The sequence below is a fragment of the Hippocampus guttulatus genome, chromosome 9 (assembly GCF_054856545.1).
Source record: "Hippocampus guttulatus isolate MCC_2025c chromosome 9, RoL_Hgut_1.0, whole genome shotgun sequence".
Lineage (NCBI taxonomy): Eukaryota > Metazoa > Chordata > Actinopteri > Syngnathiformes > Syngnathidae > Hippocampus > Hippocampus guttulatus.
Genome location: NC_141269.1, coordinates 18,139,429 through 18,152,442, shown reverse-complemented (window position 1 = coordinate 18,152,442; position 13,014 = coordinate 18,139,429). Strand labels below are relative to the sequence as shown.

The 13,014-nt window shown below is 39.9% G+C and overlaps 1 protein-coding gene across 2 annotated transcripts in view; it reads left to right on the top strand.

The window, feature by feature from the left end:
- The window catches only part of rptor (regulatory associated protein of MTOR, complex 1), a 163,999-nt gene that overhangs the window by 91,474 nt on the left and 59,511 nt on the right, over window positions 1-13,014 (top strand). For both annotated transcript variants that reach the window (XM_086120522.1, XM_086120521.1), the window contains exons 20-21: window positions 1,182-1,322; window positions 9,392-9,547. In XM_086120522.1, coding sequence (XP_085976648.1) covers window positions 1,182-1,322; window positions 9,392-9,547 — 297 coding nt within the window. The remainder of the gene's footprint in view (window positions 1-1,181; window positions 1,323-9,391; window positions 9,548-13,014) is intronic.

Here is a 13,014-nt window from a genome sequence, read left to right as displayed (position 1 = left end):
TGGAAGTTAAGTTAAAATATTGGAAACAGCTATTCGGATGATACCGAATAGCACTACAATAATCAACATAGTGTGAAATGAATACCCCTCCAACAGTCTCAAACAATACTGAGCATTATCTTTTTAAAGGCGGAATTTTTCTGGTTAACATAGATTTACAGGGAGATGTGCAAGTGGTCTTATTGCTGTGGTGCTCTTTAAATTTTCTGTATGTGACATCATTTGATTGTTGCTTCTAAGGCAGCCAGTGATTTTGTCACGCTCTGGACGCATGTTGAAAATTTAAGGGTAAGCACCTCCCCCTCACAGTGCAGAGGTGCAGGGTTCAGTTTTGGTTTCGGCCTTCCAGTGTGGGGTTTGCATGTTCTCCCCGTGCCTGCGTGGGTTTTCTCCAGGTAATCGTATTTCCTCCCACATTCCAAAAACATGCACCATGGGTTAGTTATTTACTCTCACTTGTCTCTAGGTGTGAGTATGAGCACGAATGGTTCGTCTCTGTGTGCCCTGCAATTGGCTGGCAACCAGTTCAGGGTTTACCCACGCCCCACGACCCTTGTGAGGATAAGCGGATCAGAAAATGGATAGATGTTTCATCTAGCACCATGTTAAGCCAATTGTAGCCTCTGTCTTATGCAAGGCATCTGTCAAGGTCTTCTCTCAGCACTCTTTGTGTCAGAGGTCTTCGATTATCGCCCTGTACTGCATTTATCGGCGGAAACCCTTTTTTTTTTTATTAGTAGATTGCCCGCAAAATATTGATGGTCGCTGAGTCCAAATGGGACTGGCTGTATTTTTCTTTTTAAGGATAGATTATTTGGTTTCTCTCAAGTTGGAAAAATTGAACGTACATCTCATACAATTTGTGGCTGGGTATTTGAGGTCACAGGTCATTTACTAGACATTCAGTATGATGCTCTCTCCACAATAGGATTACGGTCATTGCTAAAAGAGCAGAGCAGGGGTTGGGAGCAGATTTTTCTTGACATCAGTGCAATTTAGCACTCGCTGCAAACGTTGGTGGAGTATGTAACTTGAAAGAAAACTGTCCCTAACTTACATTTAAGTGTTCACTCTATGTTGTTGTGATACGTTACTTCTATTTACAAAACTAATTTGAAATATTGTTTGTCTGTAAAGAGAAATAAATGTTCCTATCTATTTTTTTATTCACTCAAATCCAGAGCCTGGTAACTTGACGCCAGTGAGGGACAGTCCAGCCATCCCACGTCTCCGATCTGTCAACTCCTACACCAACATTCGTGCAGTCACCACTGCCCGTAACCTGAACAAAAGCCTGCAGAACCTCAACCTCAATGAAGAAGGTAGGAGTGACGGATTACTGGCAGAAAAATAGCTCGAGAGACAGAAAGAGAGCTAAGCTATTACAGTTGATGGAGGTTTTTAAATTAATCTGGTGCTGGAGCAACAACAACATTAACGACATTAATCGAGTAACTAAAACAAATGATACCAGAGAGGCGAGAGTAGAATCCTCTCTTTTACAAATGTTTTGTGGCTGCACAGACTACTTTAACACAATAATGGCAGTAAACAGTATTACAGTCTAAGCCTAAGGTATGATTTGTTAATATAGTCAATGGATGAATTAGGGCTGCAACTCTCAAATATTTTAAGGCAGTATTTGAGTGTCCTACTCAAATGTTATGGAATAATCCCGTTTTGGAATAAAGTATATTTTTGCTTGGTTTGAGAGCAATTATGTGTACAAGAGAAAATAAAATATTTCATTTAATAATGAATTGCTTTATTTTTTTAGATATTGTAAAGTGTTTCTTCAATTAAAATTGTGCATGTCAGTAAACAGTATTTTCTTGTCTAAAAACATTTGCTGAGGTTGTGGGTCCTGGGCAAAGTGACGTCAGAACCACAGTCGTGATTTTTTTCGAGGTAAAACAGCACATGTAGCATAAGCCTGGTTTGTTAAAAATGGACTGTTAGAACTGCAACTATGTCAGCATCAAAGGTAAGTGCGCAGCTTCATTTTTGCCTGTTGAAGGAAGGCTCCATTCAGTTTACATCTGTGGCTTGATTGGTTGTAATCACTTAGTTTAGCTTGGTAAACGTACCTAAGAGCTGAAAAATACACCTCAATATTGATGTACAGGTATTGCACTTTTTTGGCAACATTCTCAGCACACAGATAAGTCCATGTTCGGTCCAACAAGACATAACGTGTGTCTAGAAACTGCCCAACAATAATGACATTTGAGGAAGACTCTAAGAAAAACAATTCCATAATGCATTGCAAAAATTTGCGAGGGGTCGACCAAAATCAGCAAACATGGTGCACACTGACGTGTTATTCCACATTTTTTTCCAAAAAAAACTTTGTATACGTACCGGCGAGCGGGCAAAAAAAAAAAAAAAGAATCTTGAGTTGAGTTTAATAACCATAGAGAGTGAGTGCCATAAATACAGCAATCTCTGCACTGTGCTCCCCGTCCCCTCTGTTGTTTGTTTTTCCGACCGACTCGCAGCACTGCTGGTAATGGACAACAGTCCGGCCGTTGAGCGACATCCCCGCACAGAGCTATATATAAGTCTATGCGTCCCCCAGTATTTTTAAAAAATGTTTGCAAAGGCTGCACTGTTGTGTGGTGAAGCTCCTGGGCAAATGTGTCTCATGTGACAAGAGTGACTGAGAAAGGTTCTGGGACACTCTGGGGGGTAAAATGCGTCTTTGGATCTAAGGTAAATAAGTTGTTTAAAAATCCACGTGTGACTTTTTTTCGTTGACAATTTACCATCTTATAAGGTGGAGACCTATGACTATTAATACAAATTGCCCAATGTATGTACAAAATGTGTTTTTCTGGGTGCATTTTGTCATCAAGAAATAGTCGAACGGCTGTTGTCAAGCCAATATTGGGCACTTGCTGCGAGCCACTAATGCCGGTGACTGGGGCCATATACAATTGTAATCAATGACGGCAAAATTTAACTAGCTTTAACGAACCTTTAATTAGAGACTGAACATGATTTTGTGATGGTGTGTTAATCTGTGGTGGTATAATGCTATGTGAGGACAATCAAAACTGGGCTCCGGCCACCCTCCAAATGGGAAGACAAGTCAAGCTAGCTACCCCAACGATTATTCTTACCATCCATTACAATTTTGGCTGCCGCTGCTCAACCCGTATTGTTTTGTGTTTTTTGTTATTGTAAAGTGTCCTTGGGTGTCTTGAAAGGCGCTTATAAATAAAATGTATTATTATTATTATTATTATTATTAAACACATGCTGCCACACGCTGTGAACGCCAATTTCAAAATAAAAGTCTACCATGGCATTGATGTTCATGTATGGTTTGTTCATGTACCGTATTTTCCACACTAAAAGGCGCACTGGATTATGAGGCGCACCTTCAATCAATGGCCTATTTGGTCATTTTTTTCATATATTGCACGCACTGGACTATAAGGCGCAATCTACAATGCATCCACTAGATAGAGCTACAGGTACTTCTTTGTCCGTCTCCGTGCCTTCTCTTCTTCCTTTCGACTCGAGAGGCGTTCATGACTGCCTCCAAAAAACGTAAATTAACGATTACTTCAATGAAACTACGAAAATTGAAAATACTGTAATGCATCAAAACAGAAAATCACAAAATAAATTCTATAGCCCCCCCGACAGAATTTATTTTGGCATTTCCTTGAGCGTAGCTGCAACAGAACGATCAGTATATTGGAGGAGACTGGACTGTGTACTGTGTTCACAAACGAGGAAATCACCAAATAAATTCTGTAATAGGGCTATAGAATTTATTTAGTTATTTCTTCGCTTGATTTTCTGTTTTGATGCATTATTTTCAATTTTCGTAGTTTCATTGAAGGAATCGTTAATTTACGTTTTTCTGAGGTGGTCATGAACGCCTCGCGAGTCGAACGGAAGAAGAGAGGGCATGGAGACGGACAAAGGCGGACCTGTATTTGTTGAGGTTGTGAAAACCATTCATAAAGTGTGCGTTTTAATAAAAACAACACCACAGCTTGCCTTTTTTCGGAGCTGCAACAAAAACGTATTTAATAAAGCAGCGACACAGTTCACTGAACCAACAGCAAGTTATAACATTGTAAGCATGTCTCCAGCAAGGAGCCATCTTGGGGTCGACATATTACCATAATGACCATACACAAGGAGCAGCGGATTTTAAGGTGTGCCGTGAGCTTTTAAGAAAATGGAAGACTATTTGGTGCGCCCTATAGTGCGGAAAATACAGTATATACTTAAACAGAAAATGATTGAAGCTGGCATAAATTTATCGACATTTTGGTTGCCTGTTTTTACAAAGTACAAACGGCCTTCGTCGCTTGTTTCCCTTACGCATATTAAGACCACTTGTTGCGGCTGGCTTGACTTGTCATCCCAACAGCGCACACCAAATAAACGGTTACCCAAGTCAGAAAAAAATTCCTCTAGCATTTATTTATTTATAATTGAGGAGCTTGAATTACTTGAGGAATCATTTCACTGTAACTATGAGGAATAAAAAGAAGCACTTATGGTAAATGTTTGATTTGAAAAAAGTGCGTTTGTCATTGCACCTTCAAATTTCAGTGTGAAACAAAGGTGCCATTGTACTCCTACAGATCCAGATTTCCTTACACTGTTGTCCTGTTTTATTTTCAATTGTCGCATCAAGATATTGAGGATTTCAGCCCAAGAGAAAATACTGTCTGATTGATCAGATTGTTGCTGTCCATGGTACTGGACATTTTGTCATGTTGAAAACAAACGTGGTCGCAGCAAAATTTGAACCTGGTTCGCAGTCAACAGAAAAGCAGAATATGTTCAACCTATATCAGTGTCCCTCAGTGAATCCGTTCCTCCACATTAGGGTCGCCGGTGTGCTGGAGCCTATCCCAGCTGACTTGAGGCAAAAATGGGCAATTGCAGGGAAAATATAGACTTATTCACCACATTCACACCTCGGGACAATTGAGAGTCTTCAATTAAAACTAAGATTTGTTTTTTGAATGTGGGAGGAAACTGGAGTAACCAGAGAAATCTCACGCAGGCGCAAGGAGAACCTGCCCACTCCACACAAGGAAGACCAGACCCCAGATTCGAACTCAGAACCTGTGAACTGTGAGATGGTCTTGCTAACCAGTCATTTACCGTGCCACCTAACCTAAATGAGTATTAATAAGGACCTGCATGGAGAAAATGTAAGTTTCTAATTAATCTAATTGGGTGATGAGGGTCAGAGTTAAGAGTTATTTCAAGATAGTTTGCTCACTTTGTCAGTTTGTCAATTTATAGCCACGTTTGAAGAATATCTATGGGCTTACAAAGTAATAGAATAGAAGACAATCCAAGCTCCAGCTGTACCCACAGGTCCCACTGTACTATGAAACTCGAGAGGTTTTGGTGCATGTGCAAAGAGCTCTTTGCCCTGTGATTTGTGTCACTGCTGCGGGATTCAAGCAGCTGAAGCTAGAGTGCGCGTCCTCTGTATATTGCTGCCAGATGCTGCCAGTCATTCATAAATCCAGAGTGGAGCAGTCAGTGATGCTGAGTGTTGACACAAGTTCACATTCATCCTCACAGTAGTCATTCCAGTATGCAGCGGTATTTATGATCGATAAGCACAGTGCAGAGAGTTCTTTCATTCACTTCCAATCACTGTGTCGACATTTCAGTGTGCAGATTGTTTCGGCGAGAGGGTGTATGGGGGCCCGAGTTATTTCACTTTTATGAGTCAGACTAATGTTAAGGAATAAGTATGGTTGCTGCACAAAATGATTGAAGCTGGCTTAAATTTATAGACATTTTTATTTGCTGTTTTTACAAAGTACAAATTGTTGAAGAGTCACACAGTATGATTACTTCAACATTTTTTACCTGGCTTGGCTTACCTGGCTTGGTCCCGATCTTTTGCAAGCATGCTAGTGGAAACGTTCTATTTATTTATTTGTTTGTTTGTTTGTTTTATGTGAAGCAGCTGCCTGTACATATACTGTATTTCATTGTTTAACATTTTCTTTTTCTTAAATCCGACACTAAAATGCAGAATGAAAATGAACAAAGACTGTTCAATGTTATGTAGATTATGTGAAGATGTTCAGTTAATGATCATTACATCAAATAACAGAATTTACGTGAAAACAACCAAGAAAAAGTACAGCCCCGGCAACTGCATAAATAAAGCTTTCGCAGCTTTTCTAGTGTGGCCACTTTTGAGACATTTGTGTCATCTTGAGACTTCCGGAGCTCTTTGGTCTATGACCACCTTTGCAGCTATAGTGTGTTACGCTATATTGTTCTACACTTTAAATTGTCCCGAGGTGTGAGTGTTAGCGTGGATGGTTGTTCCTCTCTGTGTGCCCTACGGTTGGCTGGCAACCGGTTCAGGGTGTCCCCCGCCTACTGCCCAAAGATTGCTGGGATAGGCAGCACCCCCGCGACCCTTGTGAGGATATATGTGTGTGTGTGTGTGTGTGTGTGTGTGTGTGTGTGTGTGTGTGTGTGTGTGTGTGTGTGTGTGTGTGTGAGATCAAACAACAAACAAATAGTTGACTGATTTCAAAACTAGCAATCCATCAATTTCTTCTGTACAAGTAATAATACTATGTGATGATTAAACATTAATTCTGTTTCACTGCCGTAACGGCCCTCTGAGGGAAGCCGTAAACTCCAAAGTGGCCCGCAACAAAAATGAGTTTGACACACCTGCTATAAGGCATCCAGCCTGTAGTATATCCATCTCACATGAGCACTAGCAAGTGGCGCAATGCACCATGCATGTATTAACGTCATGTTACTCCTTAATTCAATACCTACGCTTAGCCATCCTGTCCTGTCCTAAACCCTCGTCTTCACACATCCATCGCATCCCATAAGGATTACTGCTTTGAGACTTGATAAATGGCCTCATCTCAGTAATATAAATTCAAGGTGGAAGGTGTTTCTGCAACTGTTGTCAACTTGTTTTGAAACAGCCTGAATTTATGTGGAAACAGCCGCCTCCAAATGTCGGACAAATGTCGCTGTTTCAGTCAAGGTAAACATTTGTGCCACACTGTAAATATACTGAATGACACAAGAAACTGCGAAGAACCAATTAAAACCTCCTTCGGTTGCATCTTCCTTGTTTTTATAACCCCCCCCCCCCCCACCCCCAATAACAAGTCTGTTCTCCTCCATAGTTGTGCAATTTTCACAAAGATGTTTGTGTGAAAATTTACACATTTATTGCATCATGAAAAATGCATCTATAGAAAAAACGGTATCAATGTGCAGAAATGAAAAAAAAATATATGAATCAATCCATCAAACTTTATTTGTCGAGCGCTTTCCATATATAAACACTGTAACTCAAAGTGCTTCACATTGTTAAAATCGCACCAGCCACAAGGACCCAAACAAACATGCAAATAAACAAATAAAAAAGGTGCAAAAGGAATAAATGACGAAAAGAACAGACTGTACTGAGCATCTTGTGAGGAAAACACCACCTCATGGAGCTCTTTGCACCCAGACCGCTAGCATCAAACCCCCAGTACATCGCAGTTGCCGGAGCCAAAGGCGCCCTCTGAAGAAACACAGCGAAATAAGTGACTCTTGCTAAAATATAATAAACAATTAAAAAAACATGAAAAATGATAAACATCAATAAGACTAATAACTGTATTAATTAAAATAATTTAAAAAACCCATAAATGTCAGATTCAAATCTAAGCTCCATATAAAAATGAATAGTAATCAAAGACCAAAAGTACTAAAAAGTAAGTGAATAAATACAGTGGAACATTTTGTTACAAACTTTTTTGGTTTCGTGAGCCCGTTTGTAACCTGAAATGTTCATAAATCAAGGTAATGTTTCCCATTTAAAGTTATGGAAATGCAATTAATCTGTTTCACCCTCAAATTTCAGTTGTACCTGTTTTTTGTTTTACCACTGTTTATTTAAAAATAAATATGCAATAAACAAGTAAAGGCTGTAAAGAAATAAAACACTTAAAAAAAACAATATAACTAGTTGTTGCTCATTAATTTTACCAGAGGAGGGAAAAAAAGAGAGGACGACAGCTGCTCCACTGGAAAAAAGTTCTCTTCATAGTCACATGGAAATAATCAGATTCAAGTGTTTCTTATGTGTGTTTCTTCACTAATTCATTGGTTGATTTTGCATACCAATTCAAGGAAACTTGCCTTTTTCTGTTCAAAAAAAAAGAAAGAAGTAGTGGGATGTCACATTGTCATTTAAAAGATTAATTCACTTCAAATTCAGTTGAATCATTTACACGTTTGATTGCCTCACTCGGGCTGTCACTAGCAAATGCTGGTCAAGGCAAGACAAATGTAGATGGAGAGCACAATTCAACAGCAAAGTGACTCAAAGTGCATTACAAAGACATAAGAGATAATGCTGTCTTATTTGTCTGTGCAATAAAAATCAAAACAACACTTACGTAGCCTGCTAACAAAATGCGAGAATAAGAGCACCAATCTTTCTTTATGACAGGTGCTTTGAATAAACACTCCCTTTAGCAGCTTGCCAGCCGTTCTCACTGTTTCGCGCCTTATTTACGTTTGACAAAAGTTCGTGTCTGTCAACACGGAACCTGCTTCAGCATTTATTCAATGTGGCCACTTCTGGCATCTGTGATTGGATGAATGCACTGTACGTAGGTGGAAGTTCCGCCTCGCAACAACCTGCGCGGTTGGCTATTTGCTGTGATTATGCCGACATTAACCGTCCATTGCCTTCAAGTAAAAGAAGCTACATTTTAGTAAATAACAAACACTCTCAGCCGATTTTTTGGGGGGATGAAAATGAAATTATTTTTCCGATGTCACAAATGCAAGGGTTATTTGTGATTGGATGATCAAGAATGCCGAGGTGGACCGTCTGACTACATATGCTATCAGTCGCAGAAGTATATCACTAGTTTTCAGATCACAGCAACACGCTACGCACATTGTCAATGATGATTATGCACCGCAAGAAGAATTAAAACAAATATCCAGCCGCTCGTCTGTGCCAAGACAGTTGGCAATAGTACATGGTGGTAAATTTTCAATGATTTCAATGTTGTACATAAGTCAAGTTGTACATAAAAAGGGGCATTCATAACTCAAGGTTGCCCTGTTTTAGTTCAAAGCTTAAGAATAATTAAGAAAAGTAAATAGATAAATATTCTGTAAGAGCTAGATGATAAAGGTGGGTCTTGGGTCGAATTTTAAAAACAAGAACATTCTCTGCTGCCCTGAGGTCTATCATCTCTGTATTTAAAGACTTCAATCTCTGAATATTTTAGCCTTGGAGAGGATTTTACTCTCTTTTGACGAATTGAATGTGTATGAATGAGTGAAAGTAATTGAGTAAGTGAATGATGTCTATATTTTTGTCCTACCTATCATTCAGGTGGACCGGCAGCCTTTTCACCGGGAAACCTGAGCACCAGTAGTAGCGCCAGCAGTACCCTGGGAAGCCCCGACAATGAAGAGTACATTCTCTCCTTCGAGACCATTGACAAAATGCGACGGGTGTCGTCGTATTCGTCACTCAATTCCCTCATAGGTAACAGCTGTGCCACTCACAAGTCACTAAACATTACCAACCAATTACAAACATGAATGCAAGAGAATTAATGTTGGTTATTTGCAGAGAAGACCAACAAAGAAAGGGAAGCCCCACTTATATCCTAATTCATTTTGAAATTATAGCCAGCTAATTTTCCACATCTTTATGCTTGGTGAACACAGGGGGTGATAAAGTGCTGCAAGCACTGTTTTGTAATGAGTGAAATGAAATTAACATCATCAATCTTTTGGTATGGATTCTCTGCATGTTTTATTAAGAAGCCCTTTGGTTATTGCGGCAAAGCATCGGGTTGCTCGTGAAAGGGGTGGAACACCTCACTCAAGGGCAGTGACCGAGGGAGGATCTGCTCTTCCGAGAAAAGAATGACTGTAAAAAGAGTCTGCTGCTGTCAAAAGGACAGGCGAGCAGTGGACGCACAAGGGTCGACCCTGTCAGCCACCTGAGGCTCTGAAAGTTCTTTTCCAGGTACAGAGTGAAGTCAAAGCAACACTCGTCCTCCCACTAGCGGGTGACTGAAAAACCGTTACACTTCAGGTGACCGTAAAACTGTTACACTTCCTGATTCAGCTGAGCCTCCGCATGTTGCCGGTACAGTACAGTGCTACCTCTAATTATGAAATTAATTGGTTTCTTTGATTTCTTAACTTGAAAATTTGAGTAAAAATAGAGATGCGTTTTCCATGTAAATGCCCTAATCTGTTCCAAGCCCCCCCAAAATTCAGACATAAATGTTTCCTAAAACATAAAAATGCATCAAAATATGTTACAATTATATCATTGCACAATAAATGAGAGTTGTGCATAATGTAAAAAAAACAAAGAATAAAAACGGTGGTCATTAATCTTTTAACTGCGTCCTCATCGTTTTTTTGCCCTCATGTTCTCTCCCAGAAGTGGTTTTTGCCCAGCGTTTTGTAAAGAACCGATTCAAGGACGTTTGCTTTTGTCGGGTTTTAACAATCCTTGAAAATGTCCAAGACAACCATCAGCATAGTGAGCGATCGCCGACCGGTGAACACTTTTGGGTGATTCACATTTACCTTAAACTATCGGAACACCTCATGGCCCGAGGGGCGAATGACGAGGACGCTGCATCGACACATATCTACCCATCTGCACACAGACATATACAGTAGAGGTCCCTCTTAGCCAATGGGATGCCAGGATAATGCCCGGTAATAGCCAATGGCAGAGCAGCTATAAGTATGTTGCGTTCAGGAAACTCGGAGCTGTAAGTAGCAGCCCACGCTGTATTTTTACCTTTCTTATCTTGACATTTATTTCATAACAAGAGGCAATATCGTAACTTGAAAATTTCGTATGAAGAGATGTTCGTAAGTAGAGTTACCACTGTATTTGTGTTGTACATTTGTTGTAACTGAAGAAAAAGTCATCACTTTCTTTGCCTAACATCTAAATCTGAATATATGAGTCTCTGTTTAATGTGGGGGGTCCGTTCCAGATCCAAGAGTTTAAAATCCACAAAATTGTTATTCTACTTTCTTGTTCTCATAACTTTGCTGCTGTAAATTGGGAATGTCTCCATTGTGAGACGAATAAAGGTTTTCTTATTCTTATTATATATCAAAAGGCCAAATGAAAACATGTTTTTATAATTTTACTCGTCCCCCAACAAACTCATTTTGACTTCTTGAAGCTCCCCTTCTAACAGACTGGCAATAAAAAATACTGTAGGTGTTTTGACTGCATGTGCCTTTAAGAGGCCCAGGGTCTGGCGGGATGGCATGCGATGACGGTGAGTCGGCATGTTGTCTGAGCTGTGTTCACCAATAGTTCCTGCGTTTGCTCACGTGTTTTGTCCCGGTGTTTGTAAAACAACTGAAAAGTACATTGGCGTTTGTCGCTCGTCTCTCCTATATGCAAAGAGAACACAGTAAGTATACTGTAAAATAAGTAAAAATTCAAAAAGAACATGATATAGCGGGGTTGCAGAGTCGGGGGGGGGGGGGGACATCATTTCTGCTCCTCTGCATGTTGAGGTACTGTACTGTCATACCTTAGAGTGCACTCACAGTACGCAGCAACCTCTTAATCTTCTAAGATGTCATTTTGACCCATTCATGCACCCTGTAACCTGATAACATGATAAGCTGTCCACTGTAGTGACCTCTGTCCCTGAAAGGGTTAAACATACACTTGTCCACTACTGGTCATCTATAGTTACCCCCAAAATGCCTTTGTTGTATTTACTACACGTCATCGCAGCAGAAAATCTGTAGATTTTTTATTTTTTTAAGTCTAGCGACATACATTCTCATCGTTAAACACTGCAAACCAAGCTTAAAATATATCAAAACCTAAAGAGCCTCGTGTATTATACAGTGACCGTTTAAAACAAATTGAAACCATAAATGCTGGAGCTGCAAGAAAACAAGCTGGATAACAAAAGTCTGTAGGAGTCGAAGCCAAGTTTCAGTCGTGATTTATTGATTTAGTTTTCAAGCGTCCAGTGTTTTTCTTTGCCTGCTTGCTATAATTTGCCTCTACAAATATTGCAACAACAGTAGCCTGATGCAAGCGAAAGGCAAATGGTGATGAGGACACCATTTACATTTATTGATAGTAGTGAGATGGTTGATCTTCTTGCTAATCTTGCAACCTTTGCCAAGTGCCAGCGAGTAGCAAATTCAAAGGTTGCCTGGAAATTATAAACGCATTCACCAAATTGTATCATCCCATAACATCGATTAAGATTTTCAATCTGGCATCCATAAATGCCTGTCAGTAAAGTCTACACAAGGCGAGCACGGTTATCGCTGCGACGCTAAATGCCCAAAATGTCAAATCGGTTGTGACTGCATATCAAAGGAGATTAAGTCATGACGGTTCTCCTGGGAAACATCAATGTCTCTGAGAAAACAGAAATCCCATCAACAGTGTGCTACCCTGCTCCACATAGACCTAACTCAAGACATTTTCTGTTCAGATGACACTTTCTTTGACACTTCACCTCCTATTGCCTCATTTATTTACGATGCTCCTCCATTTAAAGAGCACCGTAGACATTATTTAGTGCTGCTTACACTGCTTACTGCTCCTGTGAAGCCTACCAAGTCTCGCAGATTAAATTGCTATATGATATTTGTGATGTATTTTATGCAGCCCTACGTCACACGTGGGGAGGTTCTTTAAAAAAAAGAAAGAAAAGCCGTGCAGTGGTTAATTGAGCCCAAAGTTGATACCTTTACAACAGAACATCTATTACACTCCGCACAAGTCTTCATGGCACCAGGATCAGTTCAGGCCGAGACAATGAATAATATCCACCCTTGTGTGGTCTAATAGAGAATTTATAATTGTAATTTGTGACCTGTAAACCTGGCATAACTTTTAAATGGGAATAAAATTGTACTTTATATGAATGCACTGTCATGTTTCTGCAGCTACAAGTACTCTTACTTCCTTTTGTTTTTCACATCCTT